General features: G+C 41.1%; 1 protein-coding gene across 28 annotated transcripts in view; it reads right to left on the bottom strand.

Moving 5' to 3' along the window:
• The window catches only part of IQSEC1 (IQ motif and Sec7 domain ArfGEF 1), a 291038-nt gene that overhangs the window by 42816 nt on the left and 228684 nt on the right, over window positions 1–19538 (bottom strand). For 2 of the 28 annotated variants that reach the window (XM_086846633.1, XM_086846635.1), the window contains exon 1: window positions 14683–17467. The exons of the other annotated variants lie outside the window; for them this stretch is intronic. In XM_086846633.1, the coding sequence (XP_086702759.1) occupies window positions 14683–14747 (65 nt within the window). In that variant the 5' untranslated portion in view covers window positions 14748–17467. Of the gene's footprint in view, window positions 1–14682; window positions 17468–19538 lie in introns of those variants that run through there. 28 annotated transcript variants of the gene reach the window in all.

Here is a 19538-nt window from a genome sequence, read left to right as displayed (position 1 = left end):
CATGATACAGCTGGCTTTCACTTTAAGAATGATAAACTATCCAGAGTTCTGCCTGTGACATTGAAACTGTGTAACCTCCCACTAAAACAATCAGATCATTTTTTCTGAAGCATCCATTAAAGACATGTTATGATACTGAGCTGCTTCATGTTCTTTAAACACCAAAATTCCTTCCTCTGTTCTGTCAGCTGTGAGGCTCTGCTATTTTGAATATCACATCCTAGCTGCAAGTTTATTTGTAAGTACTTTCCATGCAAGCATGGCAAATTTGTTTGTAACAGGAAGGCTGGAATTATCTTCTTAGGTTCTTTTGACATTTTCTGCCTTCCTCACCCTTGCATTGTGAACTATTTAATAATCCTTCCATGCTGATTATAACCTCCTGTTGACATTTTAATAACACTGCCTTCAACGGATCCCTTAACCTTTTCCTCAACAAAAAGGGTACTGCCCTAATCAGAAGTGGGAAGGATGCCTGCCCAGAGTTCTGACTAAAGTTAATTCTTAAAGTTTCTTCTTAATTTTTAGTTTGCCTTTTATACTTTTGCCAGACATAAATGTGATGCTTGACTGACTGTAAAACTTGATGTCATTTTGCTTATGGGCCTATTCCCTGCCACCTGACCTTTGAAGCATGGAAGTAATTACCTTTCACAGAAGGCACCACAGCAGCCCTTCCAAGGAAACACATGTGCACAGGCTTTAAGGCTTTCCCCCACTCAGCTCTTCCTGGGCCTCCCAGGAGCAGCTGAAGCTCCATATGAATTATTTCATTAAAGTGAAACTTCATTGGCAAAGAAAAGCAGCTTGTTTTCTACTTCTGCTTTACATATGTTTGGAGAAAAAAAATATGTCAACAAATACGACTTGTGTGAAGCTGTAAGGATGACAAGCTGGATTGCTCCACTGAGGAGAGCAGCACAGAGCTGGCAGAAGTGGTCACTGAGCCAACTTCCATCATTTCCCAGCAGGCCTGGGTAACTGGAGATTATAAAATATAAAACACCCATCTGTAAGAAGAGTGGAGAGTTTGGGGAACTCCCGATGTGCTGGCTTGACCTCAGTGCAGGTCACGAAGCAGGTCACCCTGAGTGCCAACAAAGGACAACCTGGAGATCAGGCCTGGCCAGCATGGGGTTGGGAAAGGCAGGTCCTGCCTGACCAACCTGCTCTCCTCCTGTGACAAGGTGACCTGCTTCAGTGGGTGAGGGACAGGCTGTGGATGCTCCCTGCTGGGACTTCAGCAAAGCCTTGGGCACTGTTTCCCTCAGCCTTCTTCTGGAGAAACTGGCTGCTCTGGACAGGTGCTCTGTTCCTTGGGTGGGACGGCTTAAAATCCATGTGGATGTGGCACTTGGGGACATGGGGCAGGGGTGGCGTTGTCAATGCTGGGGGAACGGTTGGACTCAGTGTCCTTAGAGGGCTTCTCCAACCAAACAATTCTGTAACTCCTACACAGACTCAGAATATGAGCCAGTCATCACAGGGCTACGAGGGTAGTTTTTATCTGTGCACTTATTAAAACTGCCAACACACAAAAATGTCAAGGATTCTGCTCCAGGCTTGCAGCAAGCACCAGGAGAAGTCTCCTTGGGACTGAGTGAGTATCTGAGACACCTCCCCAGCACACACTGCCTCTCTCTGATGGGCGAGAAATTAAGTATATTAAGCGAACTACAAAAATGGACAATGTAATCATGTTAATTATTATTAGTTTTGCTTTTATCTCATATACATTTGAGGCATCTCCTACCTACCAGACATGTCCAGTATAATTACTGTTAATTTCACTGTTTAAAACAAAAGAATCTAGTGGATTGATTTGGTTCATCCCCCTGCAATGTGCAACTGCATATTACTAGTGAGCCCAGCAATCTGTTGAATATAATTGTGTAATATTAGGAGAATGCAATACAGTTGAAATTAACCTAGAAGTCCAACTGTTTTATTACATTCCTGTTTCAGCAGAAAATATACATCCATTATCTGCCAAGCCAGAAAAAGTAAAAGGTTGCTTGCAAGTATTTTACAAAGACGCAGAGAACAGATCAGTTAATAATGAAAATGAAATATTTTAAAATAATTAGTATTACTAATATGACTTTGCATGAGACATATACATAATACAACTAAATCACTTTTTGAAACAGTAGCCAGCACTGACCGAATCAGCATTTTATCATTTTATCAGAAACTTTGTTCCTGCATAAATCTCAGCTTGTAATACCGTTAAAAAAATCCAGGCTGACAAAAATGGGAAAAGCTGCTGTTGCTAGGAAAATTTTACAACAATTTCTCACAATTCAGGGGATGAGTTCATTTCAAGAACTACCTAGTAATAAGAAGCTCTGTCTCCTCTCTCCAGTTGTGTGGTTAGCCATGACCAAAGCAAAACATTTCCTCTCCAGGCATTTTAGCAGCACAAATCTGGCAGGTATTTTTCTTCCCTGGCTCACAATTTACACTTTCAATTATAACTTCTAATCACAAAAGCTATAATTAGTACCAGTACACTAACTATAACATATTATTCAGGATGTTTGACTACCTACTGCTATTCTTTATTTTTCATTTTTATATTCACACCTTCTTTTTCCTTCAAACCTCTCTAAACTATTAGCAAAGCAAAAAAAAAAAAAAAATCACAATAAAGACAAAATTTTGCAAATAAGAGAACTTCAACATTTGAGCTTATAATGGAAATCTTAAAAAAAGATCTGAATTCCAGTAAGAAGCAAAACCCAAGCTTTTCCATAAGTATGGATTTATCTGTTCCACTCACTAATGGTAAAATGACCAGAGGAGCTGCTAGTTTGGATGCAGAGGCACAAAAATTTATCTGTCAGATAATTTGTAACTATGAAAGACAGACATTTGATAAACAGAAAAGCAGAAAGTCCCTTTCCTCCTAAGTTCCAGAACCTTATCTTTAGAACAAGGTGCATATGAAAAGGAAGTATATAACAATAATATCACATGTAAGGAATGATTCAGTGCTGCCTCTCACCCCAGAAATCCCCCAGTTTACAAGCAATCAAGTGCCCTGTGCATTTTTAGAACTAAATACGAAGATAATGGGAACATTCTGTGAGCATTCACAGAAATTACCCAAATGTTCAAACCATTTTGCTGCAGACTTAGTTTGGAACAAAGAAATGAAACATGTTTCTAAATAATGCAAATGCCAAACCCAAACTGCATGCAACAGTCTAAAATAGAACCAAGAAGACCCTTCTAGCAGAGCAGAGCAAATGCTTGAGAAGCTGTTTTAGCAATGAGCATTCCCTGAAATCAGTATTATTTTCATCACTCTTTTAGAATGGACTTTCAACAGTGTAATATAAAGACATGAAATTGAAAACAGGCCCTAACAGCTGGATAGTACACACATGAGAACCAATCATAATCCTGTTAAAAATTGTTTTGGACACAAAGAGAAGTATGACAATATAATAAGTTTGTGCTGTTACATCTTTAAAGATTTTTCCATTTCAGATGCTTAGAAGCATGCACACAAATTCAAGGGTACATAGAATAAATTTCTTTTCTTCTAGTTGTGGAAAGACAGTATGAGTATTACACGAGTATTACAAATACCACAACAAAAACATGGCCAGCTTAAAATTCTGGTCAGCACAAGATGATAAAGCCACTCAGCTTGGCCATGACAATTCTCTATTCTTTGGGAAGCTGAGAGGTTTTAAAGCAGGGCTGTGGTAGTGCAGCAGTAAAACTCCAGGTAGTCAGCACAGCCTGAATTCAAATTGAGCTTAATTAAGCCATGATACTTTATTTGTTGCAACAGTGAAGCATTTGCATGAGGGGTTGTTCATAAAATTCCTCAGCCAAATCCATCCTTCTCTCACTTGCCTGCTTTTCCCTAGATCCATATAATTTATTTCCCTCTTCAAGAAAAATGCATGTAAAGCTGGTTCCCTTTAAGTCACATCTACTCACAGAACAGCTCTGCAAACTTATCTTCTTCCTTGGTCCCAGAAACTTTTCTGTCCATAAACACTAGCATATCTACAGCTGAAGTATTCAGATACCTTCTTGGGACTCTGCCTTTACGATTTATGAGATGGATTTAAATGCAAACCACAGAGTGAAGCTTTTTGCATTAAAATCCCATTTTATAAACATCATTTCCAGTAAAATTTCTGCCTCACTCAAAAAAAAATATTTTGTATAAACAGGTCTGAATGCCCTGGGAGGAAGAACTGCTATGCATCTGTTTTACACCAATCATTTCCATTTAAAATGTGGAGGTTAAAACCAGTCAAACTGTGATCTTAGCTCCTAATTATAGATTTCCACTTGAAATAGATCCAAATTCTCTACCTAGCCGAGAATGTGAACCAGAAGTCGCCCATGGAGCTAAGTGGGTGATAGAGAGAAGCAGGATGGCAGCTGCTGCTGCAGCAGCTGGTATGACCAGACACTTCCAACATGATGGCTGAAACAAACCACTCAAATAGCAAAAATGTTTAGGCCAAATGTGGGCATTCCACATAGGAACAAACCTCTCCAAAAGTTAATTTCTGGCACATAACTTTGCCTTTACAAGTGCAACGAAGCCCTGATTTGAATGCGTAATTTAAAGTGACAATTGCAACCAGAACTCTGCTCCCCAGAGCTGTGCCTCCATGCACAACTTCATCTCACAAGAGCACTCCTTTGGCACAGGGTACATCCCACTGCTTCAAAGCTGCCTGTGCTTCAGTACCTGTGGTGCTCTTTGCCATAAATGAGGAGGTGCATTTAATTAAAGCTCTAACGTGTGCATTGTATTATCTCAAATTACCCCACAAAATGTTCTCCACGAACTTCTTAAAATGCAGAACTGGCCACATGTACTTCAAACAAGCCATGGTTTTGCATTCCCACCCCCCCCACCCCCCCCCAAATACAATATTTACCGTTGGAGTGAGAATATTTGAGCACAAGTTTATTATTAGTACAGTTTGAACTAGAATCTAGTCCTTATTGCCATGTCTGGTTTGTGCTGTCTAGTAAACAGAAGAAGAAGAAATATTAAGAATTTACACAAATCCCCAAATTCAATAAGCACAATAACATTAACAAACCAACTACCTTCAAATATACGCTGCCAAGAGTTCAAAGCTGTTATGATGGACAACAGCATTCACAGCCAGTGACAAAAGCTTTGATCCGGGAAAGAAATATTGACCAACGTTTTTTACTTCCTATGGACTCTCAATTCAGCTGTTTCTGTTCAAAACAATTGAAACCTTTGAATGCACATCAAAGTAATGTCCCAGGTAATTCATTTGACTGAAGCTAAATATCATTGCAAGAAAAATCCAGACACCATTTGCATATGTCTCAGAAGCAAACCCTAACAAAGCAGTCACTTAATATGTAATATTCAGTGGTGACATTGGGCTGTCAATAATAGCAGCCCAAGTCAAACAGTCTGAGAGGCATTGAGGGAGGGCAGAGCTCCACAGGAAGCTGCTCCTGAGTGCCCTGCAAGGCTGAGCTGCTCCCTGCTCCAAGCCCTGATTCCAAAATCACACAACAACCCCAGTGCCCATCCCCTGGACACTGCCAAGCTGTAATGCTCACTAAGTAACCCCATAAAAGGCATTAACAAAACTGCTTTTTAAAAAGGGCATTTTGACCCACACTCTGAGATGCCATCGGTAGCAGCAGAGAGCCCGGAGTGAATGATGAGAGATTATTTTCTCCCCGCTGAAGCAGAATGCAGGAATGAATACACTACCTCTTCTCCACATGGACAGTAGCGAGACGGAAATAGAGCAAAACAACAACCCACCCATTTTAGGCAATAACACTCAAAATAGGCTTAAGAACTAAGAATACCGCTTTGGGAAGAGCTTACTTGAGACAATCTTCAGCTTCCAAGGAGCACAAGGAAGGTTAACCAGCTCACAGATCACCTTTATCAGACAGTGGCAGCATATTGGCAATCAGGCACGAGAATGTACACAAGGATCCACCCAACCAACCCTCCCCAGTACCATTCAATGCCTCATGAACCCTCCTGCTAAAGGAAAAGCTGTATTTTATTGTCATAATTTAGCAAAAATAACAAGGGGACTGGCAGCACCAACAGAACCTGGGCGCAGCTTACAAATGTTCACTTCTATCTCAGGTAAAGTCAGCCAGCATCACTCACTGCCAATCTGTGTTAATCATCACCCAGCATATGTTCATTCAGCAACAACTCTTTTAAAAAATGGATATTATGAAAAGATTACTATGGGGTGATAATTTGAGGCTTGTGGCTCAAAACAGCCCAAGTTTTAGAATTTTTGAAGTTTTTTTAGGGCCAGTTCTTCTTTTTGATGTGTCAGCATAAAACGCATTAACATCAGAAAATGCCTTGTATGCTTCAAAAGGGTGCTTTGTTTCTCACATGGACTAAAGCTAACAATTTTAATGTAACTGTGGTGTCTATGGGATGGATGACTTAACAAAATCTGTGAAGGTCTGCCTCCCACTGCAGACTTTGTCCTGTCCCTGCTATGTAAACTTTTACACAATATGATAAGGTTGAAAAATTTGTGGAGTTTCTCAATGTGGCTGTAGTAGAATTTGACCTCAGCTATTTACAATTTATATAGATACACCATTCAGCAGCAGAAATCCTCTTAATTTAGCAAACCCACACTATATATGACATGTACTGAAGATAGCAAGATATTAGCTAGCACACGTTCTACTGTCCATATGACATGCCCTTAAGGCACTGCTAAGTTTAAAAAGGAAGATTTAGTGTCTGCAGCTGAAAAACCGTGATTTGCACGCACAGCTGAAGCAGCATTTGGTACAGCACAAGAATCCTTGGTGTCCTGTGCTAGCCATCCTCCTCTTTCACCTCTTCAGCTGTTGTGTCAAGCCTGTCCCAGGAAGGGGTGAGTTCTCACTGCTGCTGAGAAATCAGCTTGCTGGCAAATCAGGTTCTGTCAGAGATGAGCACTGATTTCCTCTTCCCAGTCAGGTTTTGGTGGATAAAACTCTTCTTTCCCCTCTTATATTCCATATATGATAGAAACATTAACTACTCTGAAGATGCTTAACAAAATCCTGTTCCATGAGTCAATGTTTCAGGCCTGGAAATTTCATACCTAGACCAAAACTATCTCATCTTAGATCAAATATACCTGATAAAGCCTATCACTTGACTCATTTTAAGGTTTTGCCCCTGTGCTATTCGAAATGCTTACAATTATAACACAGTACAGAGAGCTAGGAACAACTTTTTAGCAGACCAATCTTTCCCAGTACGTCTGTAAGAGAAACTAAGGATCGTCATAAAAAAAGAACATGCAGAGGGTCCATGCAGCAGAAATGACAACAAAACAATCTTTCTGTACTGGACATTGCATTGAGAAAAGTCTCAGAGCACTAACAACTGTGTTCATTTAGATCGTATTTTAACTTCTCTAGCAAATGAATGTTGCACAAAAGGACCTATTTAGAACAACCAAAGGATTTCTTTTCAACTACTTATCATATATTGTATTAATATATGATTATTAATATATAAGATATTATCATATATTGTTATTATCTAATGAGTTGTGCTTTCAAACAATGTCACTGATGAACATGAGGTACTTTGCTGTCTCTCTAGGATTTAAGAAATAGCTGGCCAAAATTATCTTCTTTTTAAAATTAGAAAGGGACTGTTCAACTTCTACTGGTTGGTTGACTTCCCTCTGTAGTTACAGAGTAACACACTTTAAAAAGCCAATCCAAAAGGAGGATGGGCTGTTAAAAGTCTGATCAGAGAAACCTCTCACTGATCTAATTGAATCTGGGAGAATATATAATATAGAAGTCCCACTCCATTTTAATCACTGCACAAACTCTTCACTTTGACTGCCAACTTTGCTGTGCCAAGTCTGAAAAAAACCGACCCAAAAAGAGAATGAAACCCTACAGTTTTCTCTATGGGGAAACAATTTAATTTTGAAATGTTTAAGTGCAAATGGGCATGGGAAACTCTCAGCAGATAGGAAAGAAAAGGATGAGTACACAGCATTTGTTCTTGCTCCCAGTGAAGCTCAGGGTGTTACCCAGCCAGTGAGAGCAGGACTGGCCTTGAGCATGCTGCACATGCAAGGAGAGAGGCAGTGTAACTCACTGGAACAGGAGTACTGCTCACCTGTGTAGTCACTGGCATCCTCATAAAAGAGAGATTTTATTCTCTGCTGCACACCCACGGCTTATACCAAAGTGTACAGAACATAGTGTTTAAGGAAACCAATTAATAGATTTTTTTTTTTGTTGGAAGTATAGGGCTTGGTGGAAAAGACAGTGTTTTAGATGATGCTTCAATTCAAGGCAATGTGCCCAAACACAGAAGGTATTGCAGATATACTCAAAGATAAACAAATCTTCACTCTTGTAGGAATGAGACCTCAAAAGATTGCTCACAACCTTTAGTTCTAAAACCAGCTAAAGAGCTGACAGATGCTTTTTCTCATTCACAAACTTCCTTCCTTTTACATTTCCTCCCCATTATGCTGAGTCTATACATTTTACAGCTCCTTCTCTGTCAGAGAGGAATTAAGTGTAGGCTTTCAATAGAACTTCTGACTCACCTCGCTGGTGACAATAAAAGAGCAACACAGGTAGTAATTCCTGCCTTGGAAATCTTTTACTGCACACACAGAGTAGAGGAGTGGTTTCTGGGTGGTGCAGGGGATGTTGCAGCTTCCTTGGGTGCAGCACAGCTGCCCAGCACTGCTGGCTCCCAGAAGCACCAACACTCCGCACTGCCTTTCGCTTAGAGTTGGACTTGAGGATCCCTGTGGGTCCCTCCCAGCTCAGGAATATTCTGTGACAGTGTCTGTGATGGGGATGCAGCTTGGCTTAGCTGGGGCTGCATGTGAGACTGCACAACAGAACGTGAGTCTAAAAATACTCAACTCTCGGTCATAGATAGGCTCTTCATCATGGCAAAATTCACAGATCTTTCCACAATGGAAAAGTGTCCTTTAAGACAGGGGGTAGAAGCCCAGCTCCTGAAAACAAGGGTCACCATTTTGTGAAATGAAAATGTCATATTATGAAAAGAGAGATTTTGAAAATCTCAACCAAAGACAGTGAGAAATGGTCTTGTGTAACATTCTGCCCTGTGGTAGGAAGACCTGGAATACTTCTAGGCTAACCTAATCAAAAGCATCTTAATGACTTTTTAACAACAAAAAAAGAATCCAAGTTTGCATCACATTGTCATCATTTGGGACAAGTTCCATTAAGTCCAAATAATCCTCTGTTCTCTCACTTCACAAGGCATTAATGACTAGTATTATCAGGAAACTATTAGCTGTAAAGTCCCATTCTCTCAAATCTAAGAGTATTAAAATCAGCTCCTTCTTGAAACTAGTTTCTACTAAATCCTTGACATCGCTGGTATCTTCTAAACAAGACTCACAGAGTAAAATACAAGAAAAGAAAATATAAACAAAAAATAATGAACTTCCTTTCATGAATCGAAGAACGGCTGAGGTTAACACCTTGCAAAAAGGTAACTTTGAAGCATGAGAATCACCCCAGACACCTCTAGAATGGAAATTCAACAGCCGATTCACAGCACATTATGATAATGAGGAACCTCACAGAAAGAAAAATAAAGATAATTTTATTCCTGATTGAGAACAGAGTGATGTTAGATTGAGAGAAAATCTATTCTTAGGCTGTAACATGACCAGAAGATCAGTGATTTATGCAGGCCTGTTCTCTGTACTCAGATCCCTGGAACTGCAGCTGGACCAGGGACACTGCTGTCCCTCTCATTAGAAGGATGACTTCCTGAGCACAACCCCCAGACAGGGAGGGAAACCCTGTCTCTGGTACTATCTTTAAAAGCAGGACAGCATCCAACTAAATCATCTGTTCCTACACATGGATATACCCTCAGAATTCTGTGCAGGCACTGACATGGCCTATCCCAACCTGAATCCATGACAATTGAAGGATCTCTCCTATAACCATTCCTACTGCAGGCTAAAAAGCACCATTACACTCAAGTCAAATCCAGTTCAGGGTCCAGCTGCCACTGCCATTTGTAACTCCCCATGTGATCTGAGATGGATCTAGGTCCATTCTGTCATAAAGGTGCAGAGTGAAAACTAAATTAAAAATAAACTGTGAACATTCCTGCAGCACAGAGTCAGGGCTGACCGCAAATGTTCCCTGGGACAGAAAACACATCAATTTTGCATTCTTGCTGCCTTTGCCTTGTGTGAAGATGACTGGAAAGGTCACAGATATATTAATGAACTGAAGGAAGTTGGTTTTCTTTTTCTGTGTTCATGACACATCCATCCTTGTTAAATTGGTAAGTTTTAGGGGCAACTGGAAGTTTTTGGACTAAATAATGGAATCCCTCAAAAAAAAGTTTAGGATTCTTTTTCTGTGGCCATGCCCTGTATGTAGCCACTGATATGAATGAAAGTCAGATCATAACTGGCATTTTGTTTGTGCTTGCATAGGAGAAAGCAACTGGGAATTATGTCCGTTGTTTGTAAGCACAAGTTTAACTGGGATGACACTGAACTACTGAAAGAATCTGATTAACAAATATAATACATCAATTTCCTATAGTAAAGGCTATCAAAGCCATCATTCTAATTTTCTGCTTCTTTCACAGGGAGAGAATGGTTTGATTTTTTTATCATACCAAAGCTTGTCTTTTTCACTTTATTTTTATTAAAGACGTCTCTACAATTATTTCATGAGAATGATTCGTCTTTTATCTGTTGTAAGGAAGCAAAAGGATTTATTTAGCTAAATTTGCATTCCCCTTTAATGTAATACTGGGGGGCTTTGTGCTACAGTGGATTAAAGCAGCATCTGTTCTTCTCTGGAAACCTGGAGTCAAATCACAGCAGTGCAGTGAAGTTGCCATCTCTGTCTGTACCCTAAATGGAACCTAAATAAAATTCAAATGGATTCACAGAAGACACAAGAAGGGCAATGTAAGTAAAATATTTTTGATTAAGAAGTCTTGCTAAAAAAGTCCATGATCAGTAACTGTTTTTGCATAACAAAGATGCATGAATTAAAAAAAAAAAAAGTATTTACATAACTTTTTACAAAAAATGGCAATATACAAGATACTAAAAGTGAACTTCCAAACATTGGGCTGATTCTGCTCTTGTAACTACACAGCCTTCCGAGGCAACAGAAATAAAGTAGCAAACTCAGGAATATGAATTTGGCTTGTGGCCCATACCCTGTTTAAATACACATGACATCTAAACAAAGCATGGTTCACAAAAGCAATGCACCAACACACTTTCCCCTTAACTCATGATCCACCTCCTCATAATTCCAGTTGCTCTGTGGATGAGGCAGGGTCTGGGCTAGGGGCACATCCTCACCAATTTAATGTAACAAACAGAGCAATCAGGGCTCCACCTTGGTTACAGTTTCTGAGGTCTCCTGCAGTTCTGTTATTAAATAAACATAAAAAGAAATAATTGATTGACAGCTGCTGTGATTAAAATATGCCTGACTCAGAAATTAATGATTAAATTATCATTGAGTCTAACAGACAAAGAACCATGCAAATGCTGAAGAAGCAAAAAAATTGCATCCTGAAAGATCTTTATGAATTATGGTAAATCCTTGCAATGAAAAGGTACAACAAACCAGACTCACGCTGTGGTGCTTCATGACTTTTTTAAAAATTCAATATTCAAAAATACAGTACCTTAAACCCTCCTTTGCACCTCTCAGAATCCTGCAGGAACTGGAATCCTCATGGCTCATTCAGAAAGCAACTCCTTTCTTCCAGCACTTGCATCCCAAGGTTTTGCTGGCTTTTGAACACCAGTGGTGTTAAATACCACAGAACACAACTGCAGCATGTGAGCAGCTGTTTAATACCTACAGGTAACATCCACAAGTGCTGGCATTCACCATCAGAGCACCGAGTACCTCTAGGCCAGCTTTTATTATTCATCTCCTTCTCACTGGTGTTCAGAGCAGGCACAGTTTGCAGGCATCTTTAGAGCAATCACCCAAATGTGCTAATCAGGTACACCATTATGAGATCTGCCTCTTCACAGAGTTGGAGACTTGAATTGACATCTTTCAACTCCAGGGAAAACATCACCAGTGTAAAGGTAAACTCGTTTCAAAGGAGTTGTTGCATCCAAAGTCCTTGCACTGCTCTTAAGGCCCTCAAAGGCATGAAACTCAAAGGCATGAGGTTCCAAGCAATAGAAAAGTATTCTCTTCAGGAAGACACAATAATGGGAGAAACACTTTCTACAGCCATATGAACAGATTCTCTTGAAAGATTTTCATTTTGCAAACATGAAATGGTCTCAGGGTGAAAAAAACACATGTAAGGCCATGAAATCCTAAGAAATTACTTTCCATTTCTCCAGAGGAACACCCTGCAAACCATTGGTGAAGGCACCTTGTTCAGCAGAGAATGTCTCCTTGCCCAGCAGGCACTCCCTCGCTCCAGTCCCTGCAACCTTCCAATACAAGACTAACAGGAACAACAAATCAGAGTTACTGTTCAACTTGGTATTTGCACTTTTCAGGAGAAAAACTGAATCCCTGGGTTTCCTTGCCTGAAAGCTGCAAATTATTCCATGAAACTGAACTGCAGGTTGTTTATTAACTGCACCAGGATTCCCAGAGGGCTTCTAAAGGGGCAAAGAAACTGAATGCTGTTCAGAGCATTCAGTTCACAGAGCACTATGGCTTTCACTGGTTAGCTCCAGATCTTGGATTACAGTATCTTGGATGATAATGAATTATTTCAGATTAGTAGAAATAGGAAAAATAAAGGATGATAGATGATTTCACATGAGAAATATGAACTTCTATTATGAGTTTCTATTTAATCAGAAGAAAAAAGCCCAGCTGATTGAGAACATAGATTGTTACTTTGTAACAGTACTCTCAATATCTTTCAGGAACTAGAATAAGCCATCTCAACAGCAAAAGCAAATCTGGTACAAAAGTAGAAGTAAAATGGAAAGTGGGTCATTTTATTCAGCATGGCCGTAGTTCTCCCAAAGCACTTGATAGACGTAATGAATTCTGTATTTATATGAAGGATATCTGCCACAGGAATAGACACAGTTAAACACAACCGTCCAAACTAAGTACTCAGCAATTCCTCTTTTAGCACATCAGGCAGAATAATCAAGTGTAACTGAAAGGAAGTGCATAGCAATGTACAAATGGAGGAAAAAAGTCTGAAACAATGATGAAAAACAGAATGTTACTGTGTAATAGGCAAATCTGTCACTAAAGTAACTGTTATGAATTATGTTTTTAGCAAGCCATGCAAAGGTAACATCACTTATGCAAACATTACCAAGTCCACACAGGAAACTTACATTATTCTTTTCCTTAAGGGTAAAAAATGGGCAGAAGGATCATTAAACGTATGACTAAACTGTGCTATGAAACACTTTATCAAAAAACATTTTGCCTTTCTTCTCTAGAAAAGCAACTGTTGCATTCATATGTAGTTACACTGAATCCAGTCACTTCCTTCTTTTATATTCCAAACATGCCCACACCCAATTTAAGATGTTTTCTATCTTTAGCTAAGTTGAAAAATTTTTAACGGTCAAACAGTTAAGCATTTGGCTGAATTACTTAGTGGAATAAACTTCCATGATGCATTGGAGATAAATTCATCTTGCAAGTGCACTGCAAGTCCAGGATAACTTTTTTAGTTTACCATAAATTCACACACAGCATCACACCAAAAAACTCGTTTGTGCATGGAGTTTTCAGATAGCTCATGAACAGAGCTCTGTGTTGCTGTACTTTTGACATGCATTATTTTGGTTGTTAACAACATCATTACAATAGGGACTGTATGTTTTAACATGACAAATACCACTCACTGTTTCTCCTGCGTCATTTATTCATGTATCTGTACTTCAAAGGCCTTTAAATTATACTTTTTTTTTTTCTTTCCTTTTATTTCCTGGCTGAGGGCACGAGTGGCAAATGTTGATTTACCCATCTGACACGCCTTCTCACGTAGCCAGGACAAGGCCAGGTCTCCGGCTGGCCCCAGACACCGGGAACAGCCCGTACCACAGCTCTGCAGTAAAACCCACACTAATTTGACACAAATCATGTGATTCCTTGCTCCCTCCCGAAAAGCAGTGTTTACACATCGGTGTCTGGAGCGGCACACGCCAGGTCAGCTCACAGTCTGCTGCCACAGCTGTGGATTTATGTCTCCGCCTGTCACCCACAGCCAGCACAGCGCAGCGGGGCGGCTTGGGACGCCGCGGTTAAACCACGGCGATAATTTAGCCGTCGGTCCTGCAGGGCAGACAGAGCCTCCGCCTGTCCCCGCTCCCGATCCGGGACACGGGGAACGAGGTCCCGATCGCCGCGACCCGGAGATATCCCGGGGACAGCGGGGCTGACCCCAGGGACAACCCTCAGAAACCGCGGCTGCGATCCCGGGAATAACCTCCAGAGACAACCCCCAGGGACAATAGGGGTGACCGCAGGGACAATCCCCAGTGACAAAAGGGTGCCCCCAGCGCCAGCAGGACACCCCCAATCCCATCTTCCCGCACCGCCCCATAGCGAGCCCGAGCAGCGGAGGCGTTGGCGGCGCGGAGCCCTTTGTGCAGCAGCGGCGGCGCGGGGGCCACCCCTGCACCCCTCGGCAGCGCTCACCAGCTATCCAGCTCCAGCTCCAGCAGCGACTGGGTCCGCTCCGAGCTGCAGTGTAGGCACCACATGGCCGGGCCGTAGCGTCGGGCGGGGAGCTCCCCGCCACCATAGCCGCCCCTCGGGCCGCCCCGCCCCGCGCCCGCTCCCCTCAGCAGGCGGCGGGGGGGCAGGGAAGAGGGCAGAGCGCACGCGTGGAGGGCGGGATTCCCTGAAAAAGCGCGGCTCCAAGGGTTCCCCTCACACCCCTCACCGGGCCCGGGGGCTTCTCGGTGGGGCTCCAGCGGGCACGGTTCTTCAAGGGCTGCCCTCGCACCCCTTACCGGTCCCGGGGGCTTCTCGATGCGGCTCCAGGGGCCACGGTTCTTCAAGGGCTCCCTTCACACCCTTCGCCGTGTCCGGGGGCTTCTCGGGCCCCCAACAACAAAATACCAACACCCTCCCCACAGCTTCATACTCTGTAATAGCACAACAAAGCTCCGCTGGCCGGTCTGTGTATTTGGGGAAACTTTATCACGAACTGAGAATCTCATTCAGGCGAAGCGGATGCAAGGAGGAGCATGGCGCAAAGCTGTGCATTAGACATACCTCGTATTTATCCATCCCATGAGGGCTGATCACGTCTTTCAGGGTGGTAAAAAGAATCGAGGCAACTTTAGTTAAACCCCCATTAAACATTTGGATGGAGCGTGCGTTTTGCACGGTTTCCTGAGGAAGCATTAGGTATAGATTCCAATAAGCCTGGGTTTAACTAGCTTTCAGTGAAACTCAAACACCTTCAGGAATGACACACCTTCACCGGCTGTTTTCACAGTAATGTCACTGCAAGGCTTTAACCAGAGGCTATTTATGTGGTAATGTACGCTTTCAACATCTAATGGTTATACCCGGAGAACGTCTGGGATCCACAACCCCACGTTTTTCTGGTCCTGACTCAATGCCTCCTGCATCAAGCTTCATCTCTGCTTGTAAGCAGAGACAAAGCAGAGACAAATTCAAAGCAGTTCTCAAAAGCCAGCCTCCCATTCGGAAACCAATTTCCATTTAGGAACCAAGTGCAGACAGTTTCAGCATGGGCTGTGAAGGAGACACATTGGAAAAAGTGGCTGGAAAGCTCTGACCTCAAAAGCAGACACCACAATTTTCTGAAGAATGTGCTTTTCTGAAGCCACTTCAAACACCATCTTCCTTCTACAGATACAACCATGCTAGATCAGCAAATAACCAAGCAATACAAACACATCCCATTCCAAACACTGCGTGGATAATTGCTACAGATGGCTTTCCCCCCATCAATGTCAAGCATCCAAAATTCCCAATTTAGTTTCAGCCATTCTGGTACAGTTTTTGTTAGATCACTTCTTGCTTGAATAAGTCATTAAAATTTAAAGTAGAGATTAAATGCCCAAATCATCTACACATTTAAGATCTCACATGTATTTCAACAAGGAGAATTAAACACAGAAGAACAAATTCTTGCTGCACTATGCAGACAACATTGTGGTTTCCGAGTCGAGGCAGCCTGTTGCAGTTATTCTTGGAGGGATTTTTTGTGAATGTTTCAACATTCCAAAACCATTTTAATTCAACCATAATCAACAGTGTACATTCAATTTTCCCTCAGGTAACAATAACTGTAATCCACACTGCACAATCCACCCTGTCTCAGGTGGTGATTTAGTACAGACCTCTAGGTCTATGACTTCTTAGGACAATTTTTGGTGGCACATAGCTAAGTTTCTTTGCCATCCTGATGGCAGAGGTGCTGAACCTCTGAGAGCTGATGTTTCAGGCCCCAGAAGACAGGGGCAGGAGAGGCTCTTCTACCAATGCAGAGCCAAACATGGGCTTCTATAGCACTTTATTGCTCTGCACTTTGCCTAGGAAGCTTTGGCAGAATCAATAGGATGTATATTCTCTGTTGTCCTCCTGCTGCTATTTTGACTAACTAGCAATTTTGCTTTTTTGCTAACTAGCAATAGTTTCCACTAAGATATTGTACAAATATGTAGTGTGGTGTAAGAAGGTCAAAAAGTAACTTTTCATGTCCTACTATCCTTATTCCCAGCAATTTGTTAGAGCACAACATGAAGTGATCTTTGCTTCATTAGATCAACTTGACTTAAGCAAAAATGAAGAACCTGTGAAATCTCTCTGAAGAGCAAGTAAACAAAGATTTTAAAGCATGATTTTACAGTCTCCAGACCAGCCCAGAAGTATGAGGGAAATAATTGTGAAGCAAGTGGGCTGACTGACCACAGGAAGAGCTTATTGTGACAAGCATCTCGCTCACTGTAGCTGCTGCTTCATTCACTTTGGACCACTGCAGTTTCCAGCCAGCTGCTCAACAAGCAGCACTCTCAAACGACAATATCTCAGCAGTGAATGACTCCCTCAGACCATTCAACCCTCCCTGCTAAAGCTAATCCTATTTTATTTCTAATACAGAAATATAATTAAACCTTAGATTAAATGCAACACTGAAATTTTGGTTTATCCAGTAATTTACATAAATCACTATTTAATGTGTTAAATGGCTAAAACAAAGTTTATAAACCCCTAGAGTGCAACAAACTCAATTTGTAATTATAAGCAAACAGCAATTTGTTCAATATGCCATCTAAATCTACAGTAATTATGACCCTACTTAAAAGGTAATTCCCAGCTTAATCACATTTAATCACCATTATTTCCAAGACCTGAAAAGACTGAAAAATAAGCATTTGTCTTGCATTTTGCTTGAACAAATGCAAAGGGTTACACAGGAAAAAAAACCCAAAAAAAACAAACAAAAAAACCCCACCAAAAAACCAAAAAACCCAGAAGAAACTACTGGGGAGTAGTTTTCTTCCTGCAGAGTATAAATACAGGCATGCAGCATTGTGCAATAAACTGCATATACAGGTCAAAATACCTGTTATTCCTCTCACAGTGTGATTTGGAGGGGTATAAATGAACAAAAAATGTTAACCCATGTGGATCCTCCACTTTCTGCCTCCAATGGTGAATTCTGTTTCTCATGCTCTCCCTCCACCCATGTTTACCTGTACACCTAAGTACAGGTGTAAAAAAATATTCAATAAAAAAGATTGGGATAGATAAGTTTCAAGTATGTACAGCACAATCCTCTTTCACATTATTCTCTTTTGGTGCACAATGAGAATTATCAGTGAACAGTAATTGATCCTCTATACCATATAAAGCATCATAATGCTCCCACATGACCTGGAATTACATGGAATTCTCAAGTATGACAGGGAATTCTTCAAAAGCTAACATGCTCCTGTACTCATTCCAGTTTTGTATCCCCCGAAAGTGGATTTATCTTCTCTCATACACATTTCTGCATTTTCCATGGCTCTGTACTAGATTATTTCATTTTTTTAATGCCATCACACAAAAATCATCATAAAAACAGTAACTACAATTTCAGTTCGTTTTTTAAACTGAATTTATAAAGCCTTTAAACAAACACATCTGGGAAAAGGCTTTATGCTGTCAGTTGCTATGGAGTAGGCAAAACAATGAATCTTTGTAGTCCCTTTTGCTCTCCAAAGAACAAAGTCTATTTAAGGCAAAAGAAATCTTCACTGATTTCAAGGGTTTGGAGACCCAAAGTGGTACTTTTCATCCATCTATCTCAAAGCCCCTCACCTTTACAAAACTTAAACAAGATTATTGCTGTGTGAATGATAGGAATACTGAAGCATAAAGATTATAAACTGCAACAGAGGAAAATTAGAATAACTTCTCTCAGTTGCCTTGCAGATCAGCAGGAGAATTAAAAGTGAAACAGTTCTACATCTTCCTGTACATCTATCTACATGTTCTACTTCTTTATCTCCTCCCACAAAACAAGATGCTGTGCTCTACAGAGGGAGGAATGATCATTGTGTGCTGTTGGCCCTCAAAAGAAACCTTGCCAGAGAAAAGTTGTGCTCTCCAGCAAAGTCTCTCCCTGGCTAGAAGATTTACATAAGAGAAGCAATTTTGGAACAAAAAAGGAAATTTCACATGATAACAAGGTTTCAAAATGCTAAGATACACTGATTTACCAAGGCTGGAGCATGCGAACCAGTCAACCCTGCAGACTACAGAAAGTTATGAAGCACCTATAGAAAATCTCAGAGCTGAGAGAAACAATGCCTAAAGAGGCATTGAGACTGCAGTCAAACCATTAGACCAGAGCCAGGATTCCTGACTGAAAATACCCTGCTGTCACTACTCTGACCTGGTTTTGTCCCTCAGGGTCAGTAGTTGATCCTACAAACCCTCACTTGTGCTAGAAGCTATTGTAAACTGTATTAGTGGAGCACTATAACACTGCCTTATTATTTAGATCCACAGCAACAGCACTGGGAAAAGTAACATTAGGCAGAGCATTTTTGAACACAACTTAGGTTTGTCTCTCAGACAGCTCTAAAATGCTCTTCACGCTGCTTCTAAGCTCATGTGCTCATCCTCTGGCCCTGCCTCTGATCCCCATAATGCAGCTCACAGAAAGATACAGTTTTGGTTTTCCACAAAATGAATCCATTACTAGATAACTACATTTCATTATAACACTATTGAGAGACTTAAAATTTCTTATAACAGATCCACAGGCACACTGAACTTTTTTAAATACCAAATACTTCCCTTTGAAAAGAATTTAGCAAAGGCTTTTCTGCAGCTGTCACTGTTACTGCCACTCACCCCAGCAGCTAAATGATACCTGAGGAGCAGAAGCTGCAAGAAAGGTCAGTCAGCACTGAGTGGTGGTTCTTCAAGAGGAAATATTTCCTTTTCATAAATCCATGGATGGAAGGATAGTAGATTCTTGGAAATCTCCCAAAGACAGTACAGAGGCTGACAAGAGAGCC

Source organism: Cyanistes caeruleus, chromosome 11 (assembly GCF_971803275.1).
Source record: "Cyanistes caeruleus chromosome 11, bCyaCae1.hap1.1, whole genome shotgun sequence".
Lineage (NCBI taxonomy): Eukaryota > Metazoa > Chordata > Aves > Passeriformes > Paridae > Cyanistes > Cyanistes caeruleus.
The sequence above is the reverse complement of the archived record's forward strand: the minus strand, read 5'-3'. Positions and strand labels throughout refer to the sequence as shown.